Source organism: Bos taurus, chromosome 22, assembly GCF_002263795.3.
Source record: "Bos taurus isolate L1 Dominette 01449 registration number 42190680 breed Hereford chromosome 22, ARS-UCD2.0, whole genome shotgun sequence".
NCBI lineage: Eukaryota > Metazoa > Chordata > Mammalia > Artiodactyla > Bovidae > Bos > Bos taurus.
Genome location: NC_037349.1, coordinates 48,586,153 through 48,596,612, shown reverse-complemented (window position 1 = coordinate 48,596,612; position 10,460 = coordinate 48,586,153). Strand labels below are relative to the sequence as shown.

General features: G+C 56.8%; 1 protein-coding gene and 1 non-coding gene across 5 annotated transcripts; one reads left to right on the top strand and one right to left on the bottom strand.

Moving 5' to 3' along the window:
• The first annotated feature begins 1,559 nt into the window (after window positions 1-1,559).
• GLYCTK (glycerate kinase) lies at window positions 1,560-6,922 on the top strand. Of its 4 annotated transcripts, none has more exons than XM_024982526.2 (6): window positions 1,560-1,790; window positions 2,648-2,736; window positions 3,811-4,226; window positions 4,457-4,608; window positions 5,235-5,410; window positions 5,672-6,918. In XM_024982526.2, exons 3-6 carry the CDS (start codon window positions 3,850-3,852, stop codon window positions 6,536-6,538), a joined length of 1,572 nt encoding a protein of 523 aa, XP_024838294.1. In that variant the 5' UTR covers window positions 1,560-1,790; window positions 2,648-2,736; window positions 3,811-3,849; the 3' UTR covers window positions 6,539-6,918.
• Window positions 6,923-7,622: 700 nt separating this feature from the next.
• Window positions 7,623-7,712, bottom strand: MIR135A-1 (microRNA mir-135a-1). Its single transcript, NR_030859.1, has one exon. It is a non-coding gene; the product is annotated as a microRNA mir-135a-1 (primary transcript).
• Between the last annotated feature and the right edge of the window lie 2,748 nt (window positions 7,713-10,460).

Here is a 10,460-nt window from a genome sequence, read left to right as displayed (position 1 = left end):
GATCCCCTGGAGAAGGGAAAGGCTACCCACTCCAATATAATTCCATGGACTGTGTAGTCCATGGGGTCGCAAACAGTCGGACAAGACTGAGCAACTTTCACTTTCCCCACTTTCCAGGAGCTCACAGTCCAGTGGACACCTGAATCTTGCAGTTAAATGCATCTTGCGAGTAGTGGGGTGGGATGGGGATTTTAAAAATGGATATAGTCTCCTGCTGACAGTCTGACAGAAAAGCACAGCAAGTGATGTCTGTTTATGGGTCTCTGGCACTAAATAACGAGAGATGCTCAAATTTACATTTCCCCACCTCCCCCAAAATGAGGGAATGTAATTATAAAAGCAGAGTAAGTTTCCAAACTAAAAGTACCACGACTTATTCATCCCAGCAGCTAGAGCACTTGGCCCACATAGAAGGTACTCAGGAACTGAATAAACACATGGATGGATGAAGACAGCTTACTGCAAGCAAGGAAAAACTTAAATTTTAAGTACAATTTCCTTACACCTAAAAAGAGCAAATCTTGAAGTTGCCTTTGTTGTGATGATGAGGTGGTGAAGATTTGGGAGAACCTGCCTGCCAATACAGGAGACATATGAGGAGCAGGTTTGATTCCTGGGTTGGGATGTTCCCCTGGAGGAGGGCATGACAACCCACTCCAGTATTCTTGCCTGGAGAATCCCATGGACAGAGAAACCTGGAAGCTGCAGTCCATAGGGTTGCAGAGTTGGACACAACAAGTGACTTAACACACACGCACAAAAGGTCCTCTATTATAAAGGAAAGAAAAACCCAGGGAGACAGCTAGGAAGTGGGGGAGAAATACTTGTTGAAAAGAGCAGAGCATGGTTTGGGAAAGAGAGATGTGGCAGAAAAGAGCAGGTGGGGAGAAATGTTTTAAGACTTTTAAGAAATCTGTGGTATAATTTGTGATCTCAAGAAAACATCTGTAAGAACAATGTATTCTTCTGTGTCCTTGAGTCTGGTCAGGACTTGTCTTTTGAATGTGGCAAGATACCACTATCAAGCTGGGTCCAGGGTGAGAGCTGGGACAGGGCGGGAGGCCTAGGGTCATTCGTGTTCACATGTACTTCGTGTGATTCAGAATCACTCTCTTGCTGATTCTGGAACTCTCTTGCTGAATCAGAGCTGTGATTTGGTAGCCCGGGGAAGAAGGCGGGGAACACGAATGCCTTGTGGAATTAAAGCGGTGGCAGGGATGATTTCATCTGGCTCCAGGAGGAGCCAGCTGTGGGTAAGTAGTGATTCTCAGTCCATTTGCTTTGTCCAATGCCCAGCACCTAACAGGAGGTAGGAAAGTATGTGCGACTGATTGAATCGTACAAAATAAAGGAGTGGGCAGATTATAGCAACCGGAGAGGTGGCGATTATTATCCCACTGTAGGGATGAAGGCACTGAGGCCTGAAGGTGACTGCATCCAAGCCTCTTGGAGAGCAGGGCGGAACCAATACCAGCTCCGGCTCTGGTTCCCGCTTACCCCGCCCCTCGCCATCGGCGCCCCAACCCCGCCCCCACACTTCCGGATCCGGATCCGCCCCCATCGAGCACTTCCGGCCCTAGGGTTGGACCTCGGGTCGCCGAATGGTTAGGCGGTATGTCGGTGCCGTGAGGGCCTGCAGAGCCACAGGGCCATTGGCTCAGGGGCTGTGGGCCCAGGCAGCAGCGGGTTCTTATTTTCTCGGACATTACGCGACAGCCCTTTCCCTGAGGAAAGCCTGAGGCCCTTGCCTGCGGGTGACATCACTTCCGGCGCCGGGCAGGCAGGCGAAGGTGGGGGAAGGGCTAGAGCCCCCCTTGGTGGCGGGGAGGTGTCAAGGCGGGTCGGCTTTGTATTTACGACTTCCTGGAGCTCAGGCTAGTTTAGGAGAAGCGGTGTTCCAAATGGAGTTGTTGGATTTGGCAAATAAAAATGCAGGGCGTCTAGTTAAACTTGAATTTTAACTAGATAAACAAATACTTTTTTAGTATGGATATGTCCCAAATCGGAGAAGGCAATGGCACCCCACTCCAGTACTCTTGCCTGGAAAATCCCATGGACGGAGGAGCCTGGTAGGCTGCAGTCCATGGGGTCGCTAAGAGTCGGATACGAATATTGTACGGAACATATTTAGTTTTTAACAATTCCTAATTTATCTGAAATTGAAATTTGGTTGGACGTTCTGTATTTTTTCTGGCCGCCTTAGTCTTGGGCGCCCCCTGCCTTGGGTTCTGATATCCATTGGCAACTCTGGTATCCTCTAGGCCTGTATCTATCGGGGAAACAGGTACAGATTTGGTCCAGACCGTCAAAATCAGCTATTGCTACGTGCTAAGCCACTTTTATGGCCAGTGCTCATTGGCCAGCCCTAGCAATTGCTGGACCCGTTTTGAATCCCCATGGCAGCTCCCTCTGTGTTTTCCCGTTCACAGCTGGAGTCAGGAACGGTTTGTCTTCTCTAAATGGGAAAGTTGAGCTCAATGCAGGCTAAGTGACCCGAGGCTGGACATTGCCAGGTTTTTTTTTCTTTGGTGTAGGATAAAGCGATGTTTGCAGTCGAAGTTTTCAGTGTTAACGGTGGACAGCTTCAGAGAGCCCAGGGATGTCAAAGGAAGAGCATTAGTCTCATCTCACCTCTCATTTTGCACAGGAGACCCAGTGAGAGAAACGGAGCTGTCCTGTGGTAGAGCTGGAGCCCGATTCCCCTGCTCTGTGCACACTTGCTGCTGCAGTCAGCATGTATGGTGGGCATTTATTAATTTATAACTATAAAGTAAATTTATAATTTATTAAAGTAACGCCTTGTTAGAGATGGGCTTTTTAGCACTTTATTGTCCCTAAACTACTCTGCAACCTCTTGACCCTCACTTCAAGTCTTCTGTGGCTTTTACCGTGCCCAGTGGGGAAAATGACTGTTTGGCTTCAGTGGTAGAAGCCTGCCCTTTGCCTGCCCCAGCCACGTGGCTCTCACCCCTGTGGGTGGTGTGATCCAAGATTTGTTATGTTAGAGCAAAAGACATGTTCTTGGCAAGGGTGGGTCTGTCCATGTAGGTGGAAGGGCATCCTTTCTGTCCTGCAGATTGGACCCCATCATACCTGGAGTCATGTGGTGTCTAAGGACTTTTTTAAGGTTCTACTATGAGTCAGAGTTGAACCTGAAGCTGTTGCTGGGCTGGCCCTGAGTGCGGGATTCTTCAGGCTTTGTGGCCCAAGGATGTGCCCGGACCTGCTTGTCAGTGTCCCAACAAATCTACAGCCTCCCTGCACAGACTTAGTCTTTCCAGGCTCCCCAGCCCAGGCCTGTGAGATAATAAAACAGAGCAGCCTGGAGGTCACTGGGCTCCCGTTGGTGGCATAGCCAGCAGCTTTGTCGCAACTCAAGTAAAGAGGTAAAGAGGCAAGGAAGGAGTGCCAGAAAGGGGTGTTGCCCTGGGCGAGGCTCAGAAGTGCAGGAGGTGGGAAAGGGGCAGGATGGAAGCCACGGATAGTAATTTCTTCCTCTGTGAATGATTAACTCTCAGCCGAAGGAGGTGGTCTAGGAGGAAGGCTCTGCTAACAGGACCTCTGGACTCTGGGCAGGGTGTCCAGAGAGCTGGCGCGTGGCCTGCAGAAGAGGAGGATGTGGTTGGTTAGACTGCAGGCCTGGGCTCAGAAGACTGGAGTGAGATCAGACAGCTGTGGACCTTAGGGATTCTCCTGGGTCTGGCAGATGGCCTATTCCCGCAGCAGCAGCAGCAGCTGTGGGGTCCACTGGCCCTGAAGCCTCCTGTCTCTGGTTTTGCAGCAGCCTAACCAGTGCTTTCTTCCTCCTAGGCGGCCATGGACGCCAAGTGGTGCTGAGAGCAGTGGGGCATGGCTGCAGCCCTGCAGGTCCTGCGTCACTTGGCCAGAGCCCCCTCGGGCCCACTCCTCTGGGGGGGCCCATTGGCCCGCATGGCCAGTAGCATGGCTCTGGCAGAGCAGGCACGGCAGCTGTTTGAGAGCACTGTGGGTGCAGTGCTGCCGGGCCCCCTGCTGCAGCGCGCCCTGTCCTTGGACCCCGACAGCGGAGAGCTGAAGGTGCGGGACCGGAGCTTTCAGCTGAGGCAGAACCTCTACCTGGTAGGCTTTGGCAAGGCTGTGCTGGGCATGGCAGCTGCAGCTGAGGAGCTCCTGGGCCAGCATCTTGTGCAGGGAGTGATCAGTGTTCCCAAGGGGATCCGTGCGGCCATGGAGCACGCTGGCAAGCAGTAAGGAACCTGGGGGTGCTGTTCTTGTCTGGAGGGGAACCTGGGCCCAGGTTCAGCCTGGATTGGGGCCTCCTTCCTTCACCAGCTTCCAGTTTCTTCTGGGAGTGGCCTGGCTCCAGGGTGGGTGTCAGTGGGCGTCCTTGTTCACATCCCTTTCACCTGTACATCTGAGAAGCCAGCGGGACACAGAGCCCACCACATCTCTGGCTCTCCCTTCTCTCTCCCCTGAGGGAGATGCTGCTGAAGCCGCACAGCCGCATCCAGGTATTCGAGGGCGCGGAGGACAACCTGCCGGACCGGGACGCTCTGCGTGCTGCTCTGGCCATCAGGCAGCTGGCCGAAGGCCTGACCGCTGACGATCTGCTGCTTGTGCTCATCTCAGGTGAGGGTGCCGCACTGGCTTAGGACGGGGTGCGTGTGTGTGTGTGTGTATGTGTGCGCGCGCGCGCGCGCGGGTGCAGGGGGGCAGCGGGGAGGTTTCCCAAAATCAGGTGTGCAAGGAACCATTGGTCAGAGCCCTCGAGGTCACAGATTAGAGGCAGTAAAGACCTGGATGGCTGACTCCTTGGTGGCTTCCCCTGAGCTGTGGGGCCCTCCCCTGTGAGAGGGTACGCAGGGAGCACCCTGCTGAGGTCTTGCAAGGAAAACGTCTCAGTTGCTGCTGCCCTCGGCACCATTGTCACCTGGGGCTAGGACCCCGGTTTCCAACTCCCTGAGTCCCCTCCCTCGTTTTCCGCTGTCTCCTCCAGGTCTCTTTCCTCTTCTAAGGTCTTAAGGAATAGTTCTTCCAGTGTCTGCTGGGACCTGGGCTACCCCAAGGCAGAGTTCAACCTCAGGTGCCTTGGTTGTGGTGACTGTGTGGGCATTCACTGTATGTCCACACGGGGGCACCCTAACCCCTCTTTCTAGCCGCCACATCCCTAAATGAGCACTGCCTGCCGGCTCCCCAGGTCGGGAAGTCCCCGTGCCATCCATCCCCTCTGCCCAAAGTCTTCACTGTCTCTGCAGGGGGGGGCTCAGCCCTGCTGCCCGCCCCCATCCCACCTGTCACGCTGGAGGAGAAGCAGACGCTAACCAAGCTGCTGGCGGCCCGGGGAGCCACAATCCAGGAGCTGAACACCATCCGGAAGGCCCTGTCCCAGCTCAAGGGCGGGGGGCTGGCTCAGGCCGCCTACCCTGCCCAGGTGTGTGGGGCCCTTCTTCACCAGGCAGTCTGGGGCTGGTGGAACCAGGCCCACATGTGCCAGGGAGATGAAGGGCAGAGGCCTGTATGGGAGTCCACAGGGCTAGGTGTTTTGCACACCCACTTGAGAGGGGTTAGAAGTGGGCGAGGAAGTGCATTGGGTGGCGTGAAGACATGTGGCTAGACGAAGGCAGTTTGTCCTCTCGGGCCCTGAGGCAAGGATCAGGTGGGATTGAGCCTTGCCTCTGCGACCCCTCCCCAGGTGGTGAGCCTCATTCTGTCAGACGTGGTGGGGGACCCCGTGGAGGTGATTGCCAGCGGCCCCACTGTGGCCAGCATCCACAGCGTGCAAGACTGCCTGTACATCCTCAATCGCTATGGCCTTCGCACTGCCCTGCCACGTTCTGTGAAGACTGTGCTGGCCCGGGCAGACTCTGACCCCCACGGGCCACACACCTGTGGTCACGTCCTCAATGTTATCCTTGGCTCCAATGCACTGGCACTGGCTGAGGCTCAGAAGCAGGCTGAGGCGCTGGGATACAGGGCTGTGGTGCTGAGCACAGCCATACAGGGTGATGTGAAAAGTGTGGCCCAGTTCTACGGGCTACTGGCCCGAGTCGCTGGAGCCCACCTTGCCCTGCCTGGCGCTGGAGCGTCTGTGCAGGAAGATGAACGACTCTATGAACTTGCAGCTGACCTCCAGCTCCCAGATCTGCAACTGAAGGAGGCTCTGGAGGCTGTGGTGGGCGCTCCGGGCCCAGTCTGCTTGCTGGCTGGTGGCGAGCCCACGGTGCGGTTGCAGGGCTCAGGCAAGGGTGGCCGCAACCAGGAGCTGGCCCTGCGTGTCGGAGTGGAGCTGGGACAGTGGCCACTGGGGACTGTTGACGTGCTGTTTTTGAGCGGCGGCACTGATGGGCAGGATGGGCCCACAGAAGCAGCCGGGGCCTGGGTCAGGCCTGAGCTTACCAGCCAAGCTGCCGCTGAGGGTCTGGATGTGGCCACCTTCCTGGCCCATAATGACTCACATACCTTCTTCTGCCGCTTCCAGGGTGGGGCACACCTGCTGCACACGGGGCTGACTGGCACCAATGTCACAGACGCCCACTTTCTGTTCCTGCATCCGCAGTGATGATGTAGGTCATGTTTTGGGGAACCCAGAAGAGGCCTGCAGGGCAGCGTCCTGGAACAGACCAGGTTTGGTCCCCAGGGCCCGACCAAGCTTTAGGGCCCCTTCTCCCTTGGCCATGGCTACTTGGTTGGTCCTCACACCTCCCAACCAGGGCCTCTTCTGTGTGTCCAGTTTCACACTGACCAGGCAGATGGGGGCTCTCTTCCACCCCTACTTTCAGCCATGGCAGTGGGTACTCCAGAGGACCAGGACAGGCCCCTGGGCCAGTTTGCTGTCCTAGTCTTCTCCCCCAGGCAGCCCCTCTGCTCAGCTTCCAAGCCTGTTTCTTCTGTGGGGTGAAGCAGGAAGGACTGAAAATAAAAAGGATCATGCTCTGGGTTCTCAGTGCGTCTTCTCTCAGAGCACAGACCGGCAGGGGCTGCCAGGAGCAGAGTGGTGGCCGCCAGTAGCCCCGGCACGGGGGCCCTGCAGGAGTTGGCTGTCCCGTCTCTGCAGGGCACTCGATTCACCTAAATGGGAGCCTGGGAGGGTTGAGCCTGGCATGCTTGATGTGGGTGAGCGGAGACCCCAGGGAGGGCAGGCCTGAGGACGCTAGTCCTGCTGTCTGTCACTCCCCGCTGTGGCATCCCTGCTGAGGTGTCTCCTCGCTGGGCACTAGCTTGCTGCCTGCCCCACCAAGGACTTCTCTCCCTTCTGCCTTTGGACAGTCCCTAGCCAGACTGTACCTTCTTTGGTTGAGCTGCCTCATTTTTCCAGGGCCTACCACCAGCCACATAGGACACTGGGTCTTGTTTCCTTGTGCCAGGCCCTTTTTCCCAGCCGAACTGACCCCCGACTCCGCCCCCAACCAGATCCTTCAGCCATTCCTCTGGGGACGCAGTCCAGGTCCCGGTGCCAGCCTGCAGTGTGTGAGGGGTCTCCAGTGCTGGGATCCAACGGCCCCTCCCCCTGTTCCAGCTGGCCAGGGAGGGGAGCACCCGGGGAGGGGCTCCCCAGGCCAGGCTAGCAGCCTGCGCCGGGAGACGGGGACCGCTGTCCTGGTCTCCTTGGACCTCTTTGTTCAGTGTCCGAGCCCTCCGCTGGCTGCCCCCGCCGTGCGCCACGGCTCCAATCCCTATATGAGTGAGCAGTAGAATCACATAGGAATAAAAAGCCATAGAGAACAGCGAGGCCTGGGGCTGCTCCTGCTGGCCCCCACCCCACCCCAGCCATGCCCTCCTCTCTGAGGCTGTGAGGGACTCGGGGCCAGGGCTGGCGTGCCCTGCCTCTGGGAAGAGCCTCCTTCTGTACTTGGACTCCAGACTGCAGCATGCAGATGGTTCCTGGTGGGCTGAGGACGGACAGGGAGGTGAGCAGGTAAACTGGGTTCTGGGGGCCAGGGAGATTTAGGGGAGAGGGGAGTTGGTACCCCTCTGTGATGCTGGGGCTCCACTTCCTTCTGTCCTGGCAGGAGGGTTCTTCTGGCTGGGGCGGGGGCGAGTAGGGTCATAGTCTTAGGGGTACTGTCCTCACGTGGCTGAGCCTGTGCCCAGGTGCACCTCTGGCACCCTCTAGACATGCCCTGGCCCCACTTCAGTCCTCCCTGTGAGGCATGAGTGTTAGCACCGGGCACCAAGTTTCCCGCAAGAGCAGGACGAAGGCTGGGGCTATGGCTGAGGACCCATCCGCTGTGTCCCCCAGCTTGTGCACGCGCGCGTGTGTGTGTGGTAGTATGCAAGCATGCAGGTGTTGGTGCTGGCATCCCAGGAGGAGGAGTGCATCTGTGTGTATGCACGGACATCCTCAGCACGGGCGGTCCTGCTTCCTGGACGCGTGGCTGCTTACTCGCCTGCTGAGGGGGTTGAGTGTGGGTGGGGTCTGGCCAGAAGTCCCCCCCCCCGCCCCCGCCGTGTCACCTCCTTGGCCCCTGCCCTGAGCCTGTGTTTGTTGGGGCTGGGAGGCTGGAGGCTGGAGTGGGCTTAAGCTGTTAGATTTGCCCATTTGGTAACCCCTAGATGAGGAAGGATATATTTGAGTGCAATCTAGATGAAAATGTGAAACAAAGCCTACACGGTGAGTGTTCTGTAGGACTTATTATCTGTCCCATAACCCTCAGCCATGGGCCGTAGGAACCACTCCCGCCCTGGCTCTTGGCTTCTGTCCCTCCCGCTCGGGCTCCTGCTGTCCCCGCGCTGCCCTCATCTCCGTCCCCAGAAGCTTTCCCTGGCTGCTGCCCTCACAGGCCCTTCCATTGTCTGCCCCTAGATGAACCGAGAGTGGCTGGGCAGTGGGCCTGGCCAGCCTTTAGGTGTCTGCTAACCCAAATCCCTCTGTTTTATAAAAGCCAGTGAACAGAGAGGGAAGGTGGCTTGTCTGGGGAAGCACAGCAGGTCTGCCACAGAGCCAGAATGGGAACCTGCTTGGGACCTTCCTGACTATCCTCTGCCCACCCTCTGGGGCTCAGAGACCTTGGGGCCTGGTGCAGGCTCAGCCAGAGCCCAAGGTCCACTCCTGCTTCCCTGGTTCCTTGCCAGGGGCTTAGGGATGATGACATCATCATGCTTGGTCCATCTGTGTGCGTGCTAAGTCTCTTTAGTCGTGTACAACTCTTTATGACCCTATGCATTATAGCCGGGCTTCCCTGGTGGCTCAGAGCTTAAAGCATCTTCCTGCAATGCGGGAGACCTGGGTTCGATCCCTGGGTCGGGAAGATCCTCTAGAGAAAGAAATGGCAACCCACTCCAGTATTCTTGCCTGGAGAATCCCATGGGCGGAGGAGCCTGGTGGGCTACAGTCCCCGGGGTCGCAAAGAGTTGGACATGACTGAGCAACTTAGTGGCCAGGCTCCTCTATGCACGGGCTTCTCTAGGCAAGATAACAAGTGGGCTACCATTTCCTATTCCAGGGGATCTTCCTGACCCAGAGATCGAACCCACATCTCTTACGTCTCCTGCGTCGGCAGGCGAATTCTTTATCACTTGGTCCATCTAGGAGTCCTTTACCACCTTGGTCCATCTAGGGGTCCTTAGAACAGACTTGTCAGCCCCTCTTGGCTTAGATTTCACAGCTCCTTTGTGTGTGTGATTTGGCAGAAAGCCACACGCGGTTGAGTGGTGGGCTTCTACACAAAGGTGTGTGTCTGCATCTGTGTGCACAGTTGTGTGTGTGCGGTCAGGGACATGCGTAGGCATGCGTGTGTCCACTTCAACCCACAGACGGTCACTGAGTGGACCTGGGTCAGACACCCCTGGGTCAGACACCTAGCCCTGTGTCACTGGGCATGCCATCAGGGTATGAGGATTTGGGGGGTGGCAAGGCTGGGAAGCGGGTGGACTTTGGTGAGCGTAGGCATCGTACCCTCAGGTAGGCTTTCTCCAGGGCGGCAGTTGAAAGACCAAGAAGGAGCACTGGAGTGGAAATCAGGTCCTAGGTCCTTATCCTGGCCATGCCAGCTTTCTTTTCCCAGACCTCAATTTTCCCTTCTGTTTAATGGGGACAGCATTCTTATCCTCACCTCTCTGGGTATGTGGTGGCAGCAGATGCATGTGGGCAGGAAAGCTCTGTGGAAGGGGGTCAGGGACGGAAGGAAAGAGAGTGGTCTTAGCCTCTTCCCAGGAGAAGCTCAGGGAGGCTCCCTCCTCCATGCAGGCTTAGGGTTGAGCCCAGGAGGCCTCGGCAGTCACTGAGGCTGAGCGAGTGACTCCCACACTCTGGCGTTGGACTGGCACCAGCAGGGTGTGGTACTTTGGCCTTTAATGGCTGCTGGGGTGCATGGCGTCCTGGGAGATGACAGAACCAGTTTTGGGGGCTCAGCTGGAGCTAGAGTTAGCTGGCCCAGCTTGGGAGAGAGCCATGAGGGCTCAGAAAAAAATGGGTGGGGCAGCCTGGTCCACTGGAATCATGTGTAAGGGACCTGATGAGGCCCAGGCTGGGTGCGTGAGAA

Excerpts from the sequence above, each read along its gene's own strand:
- GLYCTK (XM_024982526.2), top strand. The coding sequence starts at position 3,850 with ATGGCTGCAGCCCTGCAGGTCCTGCGTCACTTGGCCAGAGCCCCCTCG. Across the intron at positions 4,227-4,456 it reads ATGGAGCACGCTGGCAAGCA|GGAGATGCTGCTGAAGCCGC; the intron begins GTAAGGAACCTG and ends CTCTCCCCTGAG. Across the intron at positions 5,411-5,671 it reads AGGCCGCCTACCCTGCCCAG|GTGGTGAGCCTCATTCTGTC; the intron begins GTGTGTGGGGCC and ends ACCCCTCCCCAG.